The sequence below is a fragment of the Pithys albifrons genome, chromosome 14 (assembly GCF_047495875.1).
Source record: "Pithys albifrons albifrons isolate INPA30051 chromosome 14, PitAlb_v1, whole genome shotgun sequence".
Classification (NCBI taxonomy): Eukaryota; Metazoa; Chordata; class Aves; order Passeriformes; family Thamnophilidae; genus Pithys; species Pithys albifrons.
The window spans coordinates 9,640,419-9,656,474 of NC_092471.1; the positions used below are offsets into that span (position 1 = coordinate 9,640,419).

General features: G+C 46.4%; 1 protein-coding gene across 7 annotated transcripts in view; it reads right to left on the reverse strand.

Moving 5' to 3' along the window:
• Positions 1-207: 207 nt before the first annotated feature.
• The window catches only part of SEPTIN6 (septin 6), a 28,112-nt gene continuing 12,263 nt past the window's right edge, over positions 208-16,056 (reverse strand). The window contains exons 3-11 of one of the 7 annotated variants that reach the window (XM_071569013.1): positions 14,413-14,608; positions 12,738-12,924; positions 12,342-12,503; positions 9,438-9,534; positions 9,002-9,170; positions 8,380-8,512; positions 7,554-7,744; positions 5,597-5,640; positions 208-723 (exon numbers count right to left, since the gene is read on the reverse strand). In XM_071569013.1, the coding sequence (XP_071425114.1) occupies positions 5,637-5,640; positions 7,554-7,744; positions 8,380-8,512; positions 9,002-9,170; positions 9,438-9,534; positions 12,342-12,503; positions 12,738-12,924; positions 14,413-14,608 (1,139 nt within the window). In that variant the 3' untranslated portion in view covers positions 208-723; positions 5,597-5,636. Of the gene's footprint in view, positions 3,152-5,596; positions 5,641-7,553; positions 7,745-8,379; positions 8,513-9,001; positions 9,171-9,437; positions 9,535-12,341; positions 12,504-12,737; positions 12,925-14,412; positions 14,609-16,056 lie in introns of all 7 variants that reach the window. The other 6 variants (XM_071569012.1, XM_071569014.1, XM_071569011.1 and 3 more) reach the window with 6 other exon arrangements.

The window sequence follows — 16,056 nt, forward strand, 5'->3', positions numbered from 1 at the left end:
GGGCCCAGGACACAGGCGGGGCTGGCCTGACGGGACAGGGGCTCGCCGATGGACACACCGGGCCCACCATCGCCTGTCCCTCCTGGCACTGCCAACGTGCCCCGGGCTAAAGAACAAGAGGAGGTGGAGCCACGAAAAGGAAAGTTCCACCTGACCCACGTCCACCAGGCTTGTGAAACAGGGTGGTGAGACACAGGAGGACACCAATGAAAACACACAGTTCTTACTTTATTTCTTTGATAAAATTAAATATTTCGTGGCTGCCAACGGAGCAAGTTGCACCATGTTCGTATTTCCTTTGACTCTGAATGCACGGTTTCCAAAACTAATCAAACAACAGCATATTGAAAATATTCCTTAGGCTTCACATCCCAGGGAAGCCCACGACATTTATATTATTAAAGACAACATTAGAAAAAAAATATGCCCATAACAACGTTTGAAAATGTATTCGCTACATTAGTCCAAACATCACATTTCTGTCCCTCTTGAAAATTCCAGGTAACAATCAGTTCCCCCCACACCACCCTGTCTTGTCACACAAATTACAAGACATTTCAATTTTAGGTATCATGCAAGTCAGTAAAAGAGCTTCTTTCCAAGACACTAACACTGAAGATTTGTTTCCCCCTCCCCAGACATAAGACCCTCCTTAAACTCTTCTAGAAGTGGCAATCTTCTCCCTCAGACACAGTGCAGCTGGCGAAGACAGATTAAAAAAAGCTACAGAGAGAGAAAAGGGGAAAAAAAGAGAAAAAACCAGAAGATTAGCAAAAAAAGAGAAAGACATTCAAAAAGCAAGAAAAAGAGATGCAACACGAAAACAGCTGACAGAGGCGAGATGAAACCTCCTGGTGGTACCTCATGTACTTTGGAAACCACACAAATAGGAACCTTTTTTATTTAAAATCTTTTAAAAGACTCTGCATAACTTTAAATAACATTCTAATAAGGCAAGTGGTCAGGAAGAACAGCCAGTGACCTGCAGTATGGTAAAAAAGCCACATTAAATGGTTAATTAGCAGGTAATCTAGAAATCATTGATAGATTGATACTGATTGGTTTTGGGAGCAGGGGAACAGGCAACAGTAAAGGAAGAAGTAAATATTCAAATCATTTTAACTTGTTTAAAAATCTCCAAACAAACCACAAAGGAATTAAAGAGTTCTGTGGGAATTGAAATTGTATTTATGGTGAAAGAGAATACCTGAGAAAATGCATTTCAATCAAGAATTTGGAGTGCCCTGATTGCTGGGAATGGAGGCCAGACCGTGGTTTGATCTGGGTGGTGCTGCTGTGAGCAGGAGCTGGGCTGGCACTGCTGGAACTGCTCATGAGCCTTTGGCATCACCCACAGCAGCTGGCACTAAAACAGCACCACCCTGCAGGGCCAGGCCTGAGGTGTGCTTATCTTTCAAAACTCTGGGATCTGGAGGGGGTTTGTTGAGGCTGTTTGGCTGCAGTGAATCCTGATCTGTCAGCAGGGGCAGCACGTGTGGATTCACCCACACAGAGCACTGAGCCACCCACAGCACGACTGAACAATCAGGGCCACAACAAGCAAGTCTGGAATGGAAACGAGGATTACACGCTGGTGTTCAGGTAGCACGGGCTACCAACAGAAAAAATAAATGCAAATTAAAAAGGATAGATGATGTCATGAAAATGACACCAAGTTTGAAGAGAAAAGAGTGTTTTACCTTTAAACTGTGATAATTAAACTAAGGTGGTGTCACTTTAACGTCACCAATAAATACATTTAAACTGCGTTGTTATTTTGCCAGCAAAAACAACTCACAGAACTTAGTTCCCTATCCCTTATCTATCTAGGTGGAGAGAGATCAGGAAAAAGGGAGAATTCATTAATTGTAGGGAAAAAATATGGCAGGATTTAAAGTTGCAGCATCTGAAACCTTGTTAGGACTAATTTTGCATTGTTTAATAAAAGCAATAACCATCAGTACATAGCAAAGACAGAATCACAACAAGGATATAGGAGAGAGCAAGGGTAACACCCTGGAAAAGTCACAGCTGAAATGCTGTTAGACCCTCCGATTTAACAAGTAAATGAAGGTCCATTCCAGCCCATTGTATTCAGGGGTAATTACTCAGTACAGAGCCATGGGTTACTGTAAAAGAAGGGCAAAGAAAACAAAAAAACAAAAGAAGTAAATGTTAACCAGAATTCACTGTCTGATGAACTCTTTATTTAAAAACAACTCAGCCAGAAATACACAGAGAAGACACCTGCAGGCAAACCACAGTTGCTCTTGGCCAGAGTGAGTTCCTGGCCCACTGAGCAAAACACCCTCCTTTTCAGTGCAAATCTTGCAGTAAAAACAAGGTTTTTGCTGAATAGAAAATGTGAAAAGCAACCTGCCAACATCTGTACACTTTTAAATGGATGCCAGCTAAAAAACATAAAGGTTTTTGCATTAACACCAGAAATTGTTGGAATCACTGAGAAGAAAGTCAAAGAAACAGCATCGTCTTTCTTCACAAACACTGATATGTACAGCAAGGTGTCCAGCTTTCCCTGAGACTGGATCCAGGATGTGCATCCAGGCCAGCACACTGAGAGGGAGACAAGGCAAGAGATCCTTCGTGACCCCTGCAGCATTCAGAGAACACTTAGTTGCAAACCGTGGATCCAAATTTGAGAATTCCCCAAGCCTGAGGACTAAAGGTGTGGACTCAGCCCCACGCCTGTAAGTTTTGCAAAAAGTCCTTGAAAATTATGTGAGTCACACATGGCAGCACAGGGGGGTGTAACAAGGGGTTAGGCACAGCAAATTAATAAGGGGAGAGGGCAGCCAGTCTCTTGAGACAGCACATCCCACCCCATGGCAGCACTGGGGGTAAGTGCACCCCCCAAGCAGCCGCACTCCTGCCATGCAGCCCTGGCACAGCACGGAGCAGGGACAGAGCTGAGCAGTGGGAAAGGGCACAGCACTGAGCACCTCTAGGCAGCTCGAGCTCCTCACAGGGACCACCAGAACAGCCAAGGGCTCTCACTTAAACCAGAACAGGGAGCGTGGGGCAGGGGGCAATGGGCAGGGGTGAGCGAACAGCACAGGGCACAGCCGCGTGTTAACCCAGGGCGGCGCATTGGCCTCTGGCACGGAGGGAAAGGCTCTACAGGAAACCCGGACTGAAAATGAAAGAAAAAGGCAGGTTAATGGTTTTATGGATTAATGACAAAATAACCAAAATAAAAATACAAATGTTTCCTAATGCACACACACACAAAAGAAATGTTGCTAAGTGTTAATAATGTTTAATGTGACTATAGAACATGCTTTATGCAGACACACATGCACACACACACACTCAGCAGTGGGATGAACCAACTTTTATTATAAAACAATCCTTTCACAGTTTTGCAAGCTACAGGACTCATCAACTGTGATGTGTTTGTATTCTTGCAAAACAGTGGAGTCCTGCAATACTTTATGGATCAATATGGAGAGTGTTTTCCTGAATTCTGGGAAAGTACCATATATACATATTTAATTTAGCAATGACAAATGCCCATTGAAAAAGGCACTGTCTGCATTTGTGTAGTGGGAACAAAGAACTTCATTTGATTCAAAGCCCAGCACACAACACTGTACAGTTATGAGGGCTGCCAAAAGCAATCCAAAACCAACAAAAATCAGTAATGTTCACTCTAACTGTACTTTAGCCGTGCCTTCGTACTCAGCACCAGGATGAACACTGTTATTCTTTCAGCTTATTTTTTCACATTCAGAGCCTGATAAGCAGACAATTCTTTTCATTGTTTTACAGTTACCATTACATGAATTCAACTGGACAGCTCAAGATGACTGCAAGCTCCAGTTCGAGGCAGTGCAAGACCCTTCTGAAGCTCTTCTGTTAAGTGGAAGGTCCCATTTAAATTACCTTAAATGCCTCTCACTGACAGCGTAATGTTTACTTCCTTTTCCATTTCCCTTGGTGGAGCCAAGAGGGAAGGAATCCTGGAACCAGCTTTTACCTATTTAAGGGCAGACCATAATTTAGTCTGGACTATGCAGGTGAGGATGTAAGTCTTAGCTTTTTCTGCAGGGAAGGGTGGATGCGAGGCTGAGTTTTCAGAACGTTTTATAGTTAAGTGCTGCTGTTCCAACAGGTCACTTCTCTGAAAGGCCTGTGCACCTCAACCTGAGTTGCTCTCACCCTTGCCTTGGATAATGAGTAGTGCTGCTCTGTCAAGAACCAAGACATTCCTGTGGGAGCTTTCTTCTTCCTTCACCAGAGAATCAACATCAAATTAAAAAGGCTCAATTAAACACACTCAGCTGAGCTGTAAGTACACCACTGTCATTAGCAGTTTAACTAATAACCTTAATGAGGGTGTTGCTTTCCTGCCAGGCAGGAACATTTCTTATGCATCTTTGTTTAAATGCCCTTTCTCTTACAATAGATGCAGGCACTCTGCACTCCTTTCTTGTGGCAGGTTTTGTTAACCCTTTCAGGCAACCTTATCTGTTCCACAAGGCTGCCCATGACTATGTGGCCACCTCACATCCCTGCTCACATGCAGGCAGAGACACTGACACAGACTCACATCGTAACACCCCTCAGAGGGCTCTCCAGTGGGAACTCTCCATACCCTGGCACAGCCCCTCAGAACTGCGGATGTTGGCCTTCTTCAGGGGAAAAGTGCTCTGGCAGGCTTTGTGGACACAGCTGAACACAGCCTGCTCCTACCTCTGCCATACCCTACCCATGGCATGCTTGGCATGGCTCCCAGGGGTGAGTCTGTGTCTGCTACATCTGAAAAGTCCATCCATAGCTTACCCATTTGCCTCCTAAAAGTGTCATAAAGTCTTTTTAGTCTCTCTTCAGAGCCTTCATTATCAGGCCATTATCTGTTGTGGTTTTGGACAATCAACTGTAATCGGTCAGCAGGTGAATATGGGTTTGGTTACCCAGCAGTAGCTTCTTTAATGTCCCCTCACAAACACACACAAACACAAACACAAACACACACTTTGGTGATTCTCTGGTGTTTTGGGAGAAAGGAGAGCTCTAGGCTGGGCAGACTTTACTATCTGTTAGTATATGAAAAGGGGGATAGAAACTATTCTTGCATCTACCTGCACCTGCACGGTAACCACAAGTTAACAGTACAGCTTGGGAGGGGTGGGAGGCAAGGAGGAGAAAGGGAAGAGATATTTACATGACTAGCTGGGCTGTCTCATCAGCACCAGATCTCCATAGCAATTGTTGCCATAGTATCAACATGGCCTGCATGATTAAAGAATATAATTTATTTCGAAGGGGGATGGAATAAAGAAAACAGAGCCACCAAAGTGCTGGGAAAATTTAAAAGGAAAAGGACCTATCCTTATTTTTCTATGTTTCATATCCTAATACAAAGTCTCTGCATTTTACTTTGCAGAATCTTTAAAGACAAATACATCCTTTTTCTACAACTCCATATACAGAGACTGGTAAAACATGCATTGTGAGGGTGAAAACAGAGGAAGGCAGAGATAATAACTTATAGGCTTCTGGACTTGCACAGGGTGTGCATTTTAGGAAGGGTCACTGATCCCACTGTGAGGCTCTATTAGTTAATGACGCTTACCAGGACAATGTGCCTCATGCACCATGCAGCCAAACAGCAGCTAACTGTAAAACAGCACACAGGTCAGAGCTAATGATGATGATAATGATGTAACAACAACAATAACAACAGAAAAATAAACTAAGTCATGATTAGTGCAAATTACAGAGCTTGGGTTTAAACGAGTCACCTGTGAAAGAAAAAGGCCCGTGTACTGCCAGCCAGTAGTAAACAAGCTACAATTAAGCTACAGCTTGTGAAATTCATGAATTGTTAAGGAAAATTTATGAACTAAATACTGAAATGGATTATTAAGGACAACTGGAGAAGTTACAGAGCAAAGAAAGCATCATTTCTAACAGTTTTTTTCGTGGAGGAGAAAGAGGCCTCCTAATATTTTCCCAAGCCTTACTGAAGCACTGACCTATCTCTGTCATGAGTCTTCTGTGCCCTTAAATGACATGGACAGTACCAAAGCTTTTCCATATCAACGTGCGTGGAGTCAAGGAGCTCTTCTGAGATCAGAAGCACTTCCAGGAACAAGAGTGTGACTTGGGCCACAGCAACTATTTGCTGATACTATAGGGTGACTTGTCTCCCTTTTCTGCATTCCTGACCCTGACTGATCTCAGGGCTGAAGTCTGCAGTCCTGAGTGAGCAGATGTCTGAGGGATCTAAACATGAAAGAACTCAGCTGTGTATTCCTCACACAGTCCAGGCTGGGGAGAGAAGTCTGCCCCCAGTCAGTCTCAGACTCCTCGGCATGAAAAGATATTACAGCTCCCTGAAGGTAATTCAAATGAGCAAATCAAAAGAGGCAGTGGAAAAAGGAACACACTAGTGAGAAAAGGGCAGCACTAATTGCTCATCACAAAAGAATGTTGATGTTGAAGCAGCTCCAGTTGAAGACTAAACCAGGATCTGATTCTTGTTATTGGGTCTTTCCTCTCCTGTATCATTTGATTCCAAGCTTAATGGTCATGGGCTTTTTCCCTGACAAACAACGCTGTCAGCTCTTTGGGAACATCCCATAGTGCCCAATTTCACAGCACTTCTTCTTGTACTTGAGACTGTGTGGAGCAGGCAAGATTTACTCTGGATTTGCCCCACTGATGTGCAGAGGGGTAATTGTGGCAGTGGTACAAAACCAGACCCTTGTTTGTCTCTGCACCACTCTCAGCACACATGCCCAGCTGGCACAGTGCTCCATTTTGGGAAATATACCACAGTGGGAAGAAAAGGAACTGCTCATTGCTGGGAGACCTGGGAGGACTGTTTCACTGTACTGCTGTGGTTGCTCTTGAGCTACTGCAGAGCATTAGGAGCTGAGGCTCCTAGTGGGCACTGCCCAGATCTCAGGACCCTGGCGAGGGGGTGGGTGCTGTCACACCAGTCTAGCACTGGGAACCCCTGCTAAAGCCATGCAGTGTCTCCCACTGGTCATGTGGAGGGCAAAAAGCTGATTTAGGACTATTGAAGAGTACTAGTGCTAACAAGGTGCTGGGACCCATCCACTCACTTTGCAGCCTTACATTTTGCAGATTCCAGAATTCAAGACTTGCCACAGTCTAAGTTTTTTCCCAGCCTAAACAACCTGGACAGGACATGCTCCTCTCTGGGGGTAGCAGAACATCCCTGTTACCCACACCCTAGACTTGGCAGCTCATGTGGTTCCACTTCATTACAAGCACTGACAGACCCAGGGAGGAGAGGGTAATCTTGGGGAATAAAAGTAAGTTCATCCTCTCCCATGCTGTCAGCAGGCAATGAGGAACGTTAGCACTGCTCCCAGCTCTTCAGGGTGACAGCTGAAGGTTAAATGCTTCCAGCTACTGCTCAGCCTTACTTGGGATTAAATCTGGCTGCAAACCTTCCCCTGACAGGGACTGCCTACGTTGGAAGGAAGATACAAACACCCAGAAAAATAGTAAAGGAGAACCATTATCCAAAAGCAAATACCACTGGGTTAGCAACTTACTTTTTCCTTTCCTTATCCCTTTTAAGAGTTTGCGATCCTCCAGCCTGCTGAGCCTGAGACTGAAGCAATTCAGCTGCTGTCTTCCTTTGTTTAAATGCATTTACTTCATCATCCAGAGACTTCTTCTTATCCTCTAGCTTCTTTTTTTCATCCTGATGTAATTTCTTCAGGCGATCAAACTTTTCATGCAGCTAAAGGCAAAGGAGAGAGGTAAGCAGGATCCAGCACCAGCAGATATTCTGTTCACAGGAAAAGAGGACCATGGAAGGACCTCTTGAGATCTGAGCCTTCAAGTCTCCATTGGTCTCTACATAATTTCTAGCTCCTGTGCTGACAGTGCCTAGACAAGAGCAGGGGACAGTCTTCTTCCACAATGCCCAAACCAGGCAATGTTCTAGTGATGCATTACTGTGCACATTAAGAACAGAGGATGGGGACAGAATAATTGTAAAAAAATCCCTAATCCCTTACCAGGGGTCTCTGCCTTATTCCTCTTTAAAGGTCAGTAAATTAATGGATTTTTCAAAATGCTAAGGAAGTTGTATGGGTATATTTTTTTTATGACAAGTTTATTCAGGGGCTGCTTCTCTCCTTGACTTTCGCCACACTACACCTCTCCATCAGAATCAAGACTATGGCCCTGGTGCAGGAAGATGCACACAGTAAGCTCTGTGATTCAGTTCTGATCTACAGGATGAACACTTTAATGTCCCCATCCAAGTTAAACCTTAGACTTCTTGATAAGAAAGTGCCTTGGCAGCAACCACCTACTTAGCAGTGAATCTAACACTGACAACCACGAAGAGACAAGTACTGCAGTCTTCACCTCTTTTTCAGCCTCCTTCAGCTCTGCTTCTTTTTCCTTGACCCTCTGGACAAACATCTGCCTCATTGCCTCTTCCTTTTTCTGCAGTTCCCCCAGAAATTCATTTCTTTTGGCTTCGTAAGTTTCTTGTAAGCTAAAAAAGAAGGAAAGTCCAGTGATATGACTTGGGACAAACTCTGCTTCCTCCCACCCTCCGAAATCATGCCCTCACTGTGAATATTGTTTGCACACAACACATTTGCGACTCAGTCATTTGTGCCCAAGGTCTTCTTTATCCAATGGTTTTCAGGATCTGTTGCACTTTTCTGTATGTTGAATGTTGGTCAATTCAAATGATCCAGCTGGCAACAAACACTAGTTTGGAGGAACACTGCTGTGTCTCTCCAGCACAGACACTTCTACTCCTGTACTTGCAGTTTCAGTCAGTCCTGCACATGCTCCTCGTGTTTTTACCCTCTCTCACTCAGCCAGTACCTTTGCTGAATCAGATTTATGAGACCTGGCAGGTTTTCTTGCTGCATTGGTTCTTTCTGTGCCCTCCCAAGGACACACACACTTACACACACACAGCACACCCAGCAATGCCTGTCTCAAGCTCTCCTGTCTCCTCCAGGGATCTCACCTGAAGGGTTTGCTGTCTGGATCGGTGTCCTTGAAACCCATCTCTTCCAGTTTGCATCGCCGGTACAGCTCATAGTGGCGGGTGTGGGTCTGCTCACGGAGGTCCTCCATGTTCACTCGGATCAGCATCTCCCGCAGCTTCACAAAGTCACAGTGAGCTTCGTTCTCCACTGTCAGAAGACATGGGAAGGAGTAAGGTGGGGACAGAAACAAAGAACTCTTCTCACATTCTCCACTTGTCCACTCCTCCAACAGGTTTAACAGCCCTTCTGAGCAGAGAAAACCGTCACTAATAGGCCTGACACAAGGATTTAACAAAGGCTAATTCCCCATGAGATAATAAAGTCCAGCAGGCCCTTGCTCCTTTCATGAGAGCCCACTGCCTGCTTGCACAAGTGTCACCATTCATGCCATGAAAATCCCACGGCCCAACTCACCCTGCACTGTGCCCCAGGGGTACTGACGAGCTTTCATCATTTTGTTTCCTATTTTCAGCTCCTCCGTGCTCCCGATCACTGCAAATGGCAAGTGGGCCTGGAACACATTTAATGATACCCACATTAGTCCCTTTCAAATCTGGCTGCCCAGGCAGCACACAGAGATTAGCACAGCCACTGAGCAGAACAGTCATTATGCACACGCTAATCTCAGGGAGTCTAGTCACTGGCCACTAGCCCAAGACAAAGGGGGAGCAGGGTGGGTCCTTTTTGGAAACCTTGTTAGTGCTACCACTCTATATCCTCTACCTGGCTGATCCTCCCAGCCACAGGGTCTCAGGTGAGATGAGCCAGTCAAGACTGGCATCAGAATGCCAGCTCGAACACTGCACTGCGCGGCGCTGACTGCGGTGCTGTCCCAGGGCTGCCGTGGCTGAGGAGAACATCTGCACAAGCACAGAAGCAGTAAGAGGTCTTGGAGCCTTCTTGATTTCATCCCCCCACCACTCCCTCAGCTCACGCTGGCGCACAAGACTTCTTGCTCCATCGGATCATGAGATGGAGGTCCATCCTTCACCCCCAGAGTAACAGCTCCTTCCTTCTCTCTTGCTTCAGCCCCGGTGAGGAAAAGCTAAATGTGTCCCTGCACAGGGTCAGCCTCCGTGTCCATCTGTGCCCTGAGGTCTGCCTCAGGCTGAGCTGGGAAGGACTCTGCGTTCTCTGGGGCTCACAAGAGGGATTTGCTTTCCAGAAATTCAGAAATCAAAAACAGTAATTTCTCAGTAAAGATGATCTCTCTGCAGAAGGCAAAAAGTAAGAGACTTGCCCAGTGCAAGCTCAGCAGAGTTGGAACAGAAACACTCCCAACACTTATCTAAGCTCTGAAGACTTCACCTTACAGTCCCCTCATTCCCCAAACTCAGGCAGTCAGGCAAAGCCCCAGCCACTGCCATTGTATTTTGCTGTATTTTTCTGTTGTGAAGTAACTGAGATTTGTCCACACCTCCACTTGCTCCTGGAACTACACTGCATTCTGCCAAGTTGTAAAGGAGTCCAGTGCAAAGTTTCAGCACTTTAAAAATAGAGTTTCTAGCTCCCTGCACCAGTCCCTTCTGCTGAGTTTTGTGCAGTGACACTTGTTAGCTGGAGCGTTTAAAGTGTGCTGAGTTCTGGGCAATTGAAACAGAAAACCAAGTACATGGAAGATCAGTAATCCTGGACTGCTCTCAAGCACAGGTAGAGAATTCCACAGGTTATCTGAAAACCTGGACGAGTTCATGACAGCTGGTACAAGCAAAGATTCATAGATGATGTTTTCTGCTTTCAGAATATGGCTCAGAGTCAAACTGCAAATACAGTAAAACTGCCAGCAAGCACTCACACAGATGGGTTCCACTTGCATTCCTCAGCCTCCCTCCCATCTCTCACACGGGACACACACAGAGGAAGTGGGGCTTGTGGTCAGTCTGATGGGGCTCTTCACAGCCATGGAGGGGCTCTGTGCCCAGAGGTCTCCTGTGCCACTTTCCATTGCTGAATTACCTTTGCAACCATGCTGGCACACCAGTGCCAAAAGGGACACAGGCTAGCACGGAGCTGTGCCTGCTCTGTGCAGGGTAACTTCCCTGGGGAAGAGGCCAAGCAGCACAAAAAAAGGTGGTCTCCCAGGCTGGAGGAATCTGACTTTCTGCAGAAGGTTGTCTAATTGCAAAGGACAGGGGATACAAAACACTGGAGGGGAGGAACCGAAAGTGTCTCAACTGAACAGCTTCCACGCTGCAACATGAGGGAAACTCCCCTAGCCAGCTTCTAAAGGAGTACTTTGGTGTCTCCTTTCCACAAGCTGTAGTTTTTCCTGCCTTCAAGACAGACCACACACAATCAGCAGCACTATCCACAAATACTCCTGCACACAGGGTCAAAAAGAATTGTCAGTGGTCCCTGTGGAGCAGGTCGCAGCCTCTCCACCGGCTGCAAACAGCCCTTCCATGGTCCATGGCATCCCGAGGCACAGCCACTGTCAGGCAGGCTGATGGGGAGAGGGAAGCAGAGACCTCAAGGGCCACAGACCACCTTCAGCTGCTCTGGGAGGAACTGGAGACATCACACTGGGGGACATGTTGGCTACCACCAGGCACTGAGTGAGCTCTTCATCTACTGCAGGTCAGGCACCTCACTACAGGATGCACAGAACGGGCCAGCGCCTGCGTCCAGCTGCTGGAAACTCTGGAATACCCAAGCTCCTGAATCACACAAAGTCTCATCTGCAGGTCTAGTCAGTGTTATTTCCAGAGGGGAAAAATATCTCAGTTCTGTGATGCCAGATATTCCAGGCCAGCCGCTCCCCCTCCAGGACACAGGATTAGGCAAATGTTTGCTGAGGCAATGTGATCCCTGCTGGTGATCCTCTCCTCCACAGTCTACCAGAGCTGCCCACTTCTCTCCTCTTCCCACCCTGCTGCTGCTGGGGGAAGAGCTTCCAGACCTCCCTACTGGCTTCTTAGGAGTGTCAATGAGGAGCATCCCATGACTGGCTTCTCCCACAGCTTTTTGTTTACTTCGTATCCAGATGTCTGAGAGAGTGAAGTAACGGGATTTTCCAAAGGACAAAGCAACCATTAGGAGCAAAAGGAGAAGCCTGGGACAGTGGCAGAAACACTGTGCTATGGCCACATAGGGGTAAAAGTCTGTTTTCTGATTAGAAAAGCCCACCAGAGAGGCAGTAGCCTACCAGAAGGCTCTGCTAGCCTAGGATGACCCTACAAGGATGGGATCCCTGTGAAATCTTGGTTTTAAGGCACAAAATAAAAGGGAAAGTAGATTTAAGAAACACCTCAATATGGGCCACCAGCCCTTACTCTGACAGTGCTGTTCTGTGAGAGGAGGAAGCACCAAGTCACTTACATTCATTGTCCCATTTATCTCCGCCACTGATTCATCATCTGTTGGGAACTGGTAGATCTGAACCCCATTACTGACCAGTTCACTTGTGATTTTAATTTTAAACTTGGTCAGCTCACTCTTGGAAATGGCATCAGATTTGGCAATGATGGGGATGATGTTCACCTAGAAAGGAACAGAGGTATGAAGTAATCAACTTTGCTCCACAGACTTTTTCCAAGTCTGCAAAACAACCTTCAAAATATTTTAAATGCTCAGTAAATCTACAGGATATTTATCTGCCAAGTCAGTCATTTTCCCCCAGAAGGGATATTCAAGGTGGGGAGATGCTCTGGAAAAGCAGCAGCATTTCCACCATGCAAACAGCAAACCTGCCCCGTAACAGTTAAACATGCAGACCTTGCTGTCGAGCTTCTTCATTGTTACCAAGTCCAGGGATTTCAGGGAGTGGCCTGTCGGAGCAATGAAGTACAGGCAGGCGTGGATCCGGGTGTCATGGTAGTTGTGCAAGACCCTTCTTATCTTCAGTTCTTCTTGCAAGTAGGCTTCAAACTGAGCATCAATGAACTCAACGATGGGTTTATAGCTTTGGTGAAAGGGAGAAAAAAAAGCTATACATCTCATAGTCAGAGAGAAAAAGAGACAGTGCTCCTTTGCTTCCTTTTAAGAAACAAGCTGCTTGTTATATTTCACTTCCTGAGACCAATTCTCTCCATCTGTCTCCCCACCCAGTAGAAAATTTGAAGTTACATTACTGACATGGAGATGTGGTCCTACATTAGACTCTAACAGCCTTTTTGTCCAAACATGGCACTGGGATTCAGCAGAGGAGAGGAGACACATCATCCTCTCCTCACTGTCACCCTCATCACTGTCTATAACTACCTGAAGGGAAGTTCTGGCCAGCTGGGGGTTGGTCTCTTCTCCGAGGCACTCAGCAATAGGACAAGGGGGCACGGGCTAAAGCTCTGACAGGGGAAATTTAATTTGGAGATCAGAAAAAAATTCTTTCCAGAGAGAGTGCTCAGGCATTGGAATGGGCTGCCCAGAGAGGTGGTGGACTCACCTTCCCTGGAGGTTTTTAAACTGAGATTGGCCGTGGCACTGAGTGCCATGATCTGGTAAACGGACTGGAGTTGGACCAAGGGTTGGACTTGATGATCTCAGAGGTCTTTTCCAACCCAATCGATGCTATGATTCTCTCCAGGGAGAGTGGATTCTCACACTTTGAAATGTGAGGGTGAGAGACATTCTAAAGCAAGGATGATGTGCACTCATTTACAGCAGTGTGTAACCCTTGCCTGCACTCAGGGATGGAACAGCCTGCCGCTCTCACAGCCTCGAGTCCTGCTGGTGGCAGACACAGCTCCTTCCTGCACTACCTCTGCCTCAGGCTCTGGGGCAGGAAATCCCTGCAACACCCTTCCAAGGCCTTCTGAGCCTTTCAGACTCATAATGTAAAGGACATCAGTGCATCTTAACCAAAACTTAAAAAGAAATCTAATAGACCTACAACAAAGCAAATCCCATCAGCAACGTCTCTGTGAAGATACACCTTAGAGACTGCCTGGTGGAACTGCAAGTCCCTTAACCGCCATGGCCCAGCCATGCTGGGATGTGAGCTGCCAGAGATACCTCCCCAGGGTATCCCACTGCACATTTATTGTGCTTCTTCTGGCAACATGGAAGAGCCCTGACAGAAGTGGATGTTAAGCCAAGAGGTCACTAGACCACAGAGTGGTTTGGCTGGCAGCTTGTGGTCAGCACAGCTGAAACCAGGCCAGATGCCCTGGAGCATTCCACCCTTCCCACCAGATGAATTTAGGCAGAAGGCTGCCAGCAGGGCAGATATTATTCTGACAGCATGAGAAAAGCTATTTCATAGCTGAAGCAGTGCTGACACTGTACAGCCTCTGTCCTCTCTTCCACCTGTCCCATCCCAAAGAGATGACAAGGACAACCCATAAGAAGGAAGCGTGAAAACTGTACAGTGCAGTCTGGCCCACCCAGGGCACACGGAGAGACCCTGCATAGAAAACTAGGTCATGATACAGCCTCTCTCCCCAACACTCACCTGTCCTCTTTGTTGATCTGATCTCCAAAGCCCACCGTGCTCACAATAGTCAGTTTGAGGTTGACATTGCTCTCCTGCAGGTCGTAGGTACTGGATTTCAGCTGGACCCCAGGCTGTGAGTGAGATGCTGGGTCACCTTCAAACTTAGTGTTGAAAAGGGTGTCCATGAGGGTGGACTTACCAAGGCCAGTTTCCCCTATTGGAAAAAAAGAGTTGAAATGTTCAGTTGAATATTAATATGGCTTGGCCTTTCAGCTTCCAAACATTAACAGGGGTGAAATTGTAGCAGATGAAAGCAGATCTCATGCTCCCAACGGAGCGCCTGGTAAACAGAAAGCCATGAACAATGGGAGGTCTGTATTCTGGGCAAATTACATTTCACAGTCTAATGGCCATTAACATTGTTACAAAATAGAGATGAAAAGAAAGAGGTGAAAAGGCGAATGGGAAAGCATCATTCAGGTCCTACATACACCCACAACTACACTACAGAAGATGCTGCTTTCATTAAAAAGTGGGATAGGGAATGGGGCTCATTGCCATTTCCAAAAAAAGCTGTTCCAGATCACTACGTGTTTAACAAGCAGCCACAGAAATAGCCTCTGTCCATGCAGAAACCCTGAGAGTTCGTTCCAGTCCTACGGTGCAGTTGGTTTCTTGTATTCATAACAGCTTGAGTTGAGTAATCAGCCTTCTCGACTGGGAGGGGGCTTTTTCTGTAGTATCTGGTTTCCATACCTGAGGAGCTACACAAGCTATACAATATTCCAAAATCAGCTTCCAAAAGTTCTGCACCATTGAACTGCTATTTGGATTTCATCTATCAACAGGGAAGGAAAGAAGAAAGAAATCTGGAAGGAAGAGAGAAATCCCAGAGACCAGTCTTAAATTTGTTTTAGTTACATCCCAGGAAGAATAAAACAAATCTGTCTGCACACAGATTCCACAGGACAGCCTCCCTTACCAGGCTCTGACAACAGAGCCAGCTCTCTGAGCTCAAAGGATCTGACTTCCTACGCAGTCTGCTCTGTTGCCCCGAGAGGGCTGTTGTGTTTTGGGGGAAACAGCGATTTCTGAGCTGCCTGGCTGGCTTTTGCAGAAACTTCAGGAGCCAGCTGAACCCCACCCTGCAGGACCACAGGGAGCCTGTGTCTGGCTGCACAGCATTCCCCTCCTGCCCTGAGCCCACAGCTCCCAACCAAACAACCTCATCGCTTTCCTACTTTGCTCAGAATAAAAGAGCTTCTTATTTTTGTAAGTTTAGAGCTCTGCAACAGATCCAAACTTGCATGAAATGCCCAATTCAACACAGGGAAACTCCTCCTCTCCTCCCCTGTCCAAATGTCCAAATCTCCAAGTCTCACCCTTGCAAGCAGGCAAATTCCTCTCTTGGCCCCAGAAGGGATTCTCTCAGTCAGGGCTGAAGTACAAGATGGGCAGGGCAAGGCAAACACATAATCATAAAATCATAGAATGGTTGGAAGGGACCTTAAAGATCATCTACTTCCAACCCTCAAATCCCCTACTCTGGGAACTATCTCTGATTGCCAGGAGCCCATATCAAGTATCTTTCTAGAGGCAGCAAAATTCATTAACATCTCAAAGTCAAAGTGTACCTTGAGCTGCAGAGCTGTCTGGGAGCTA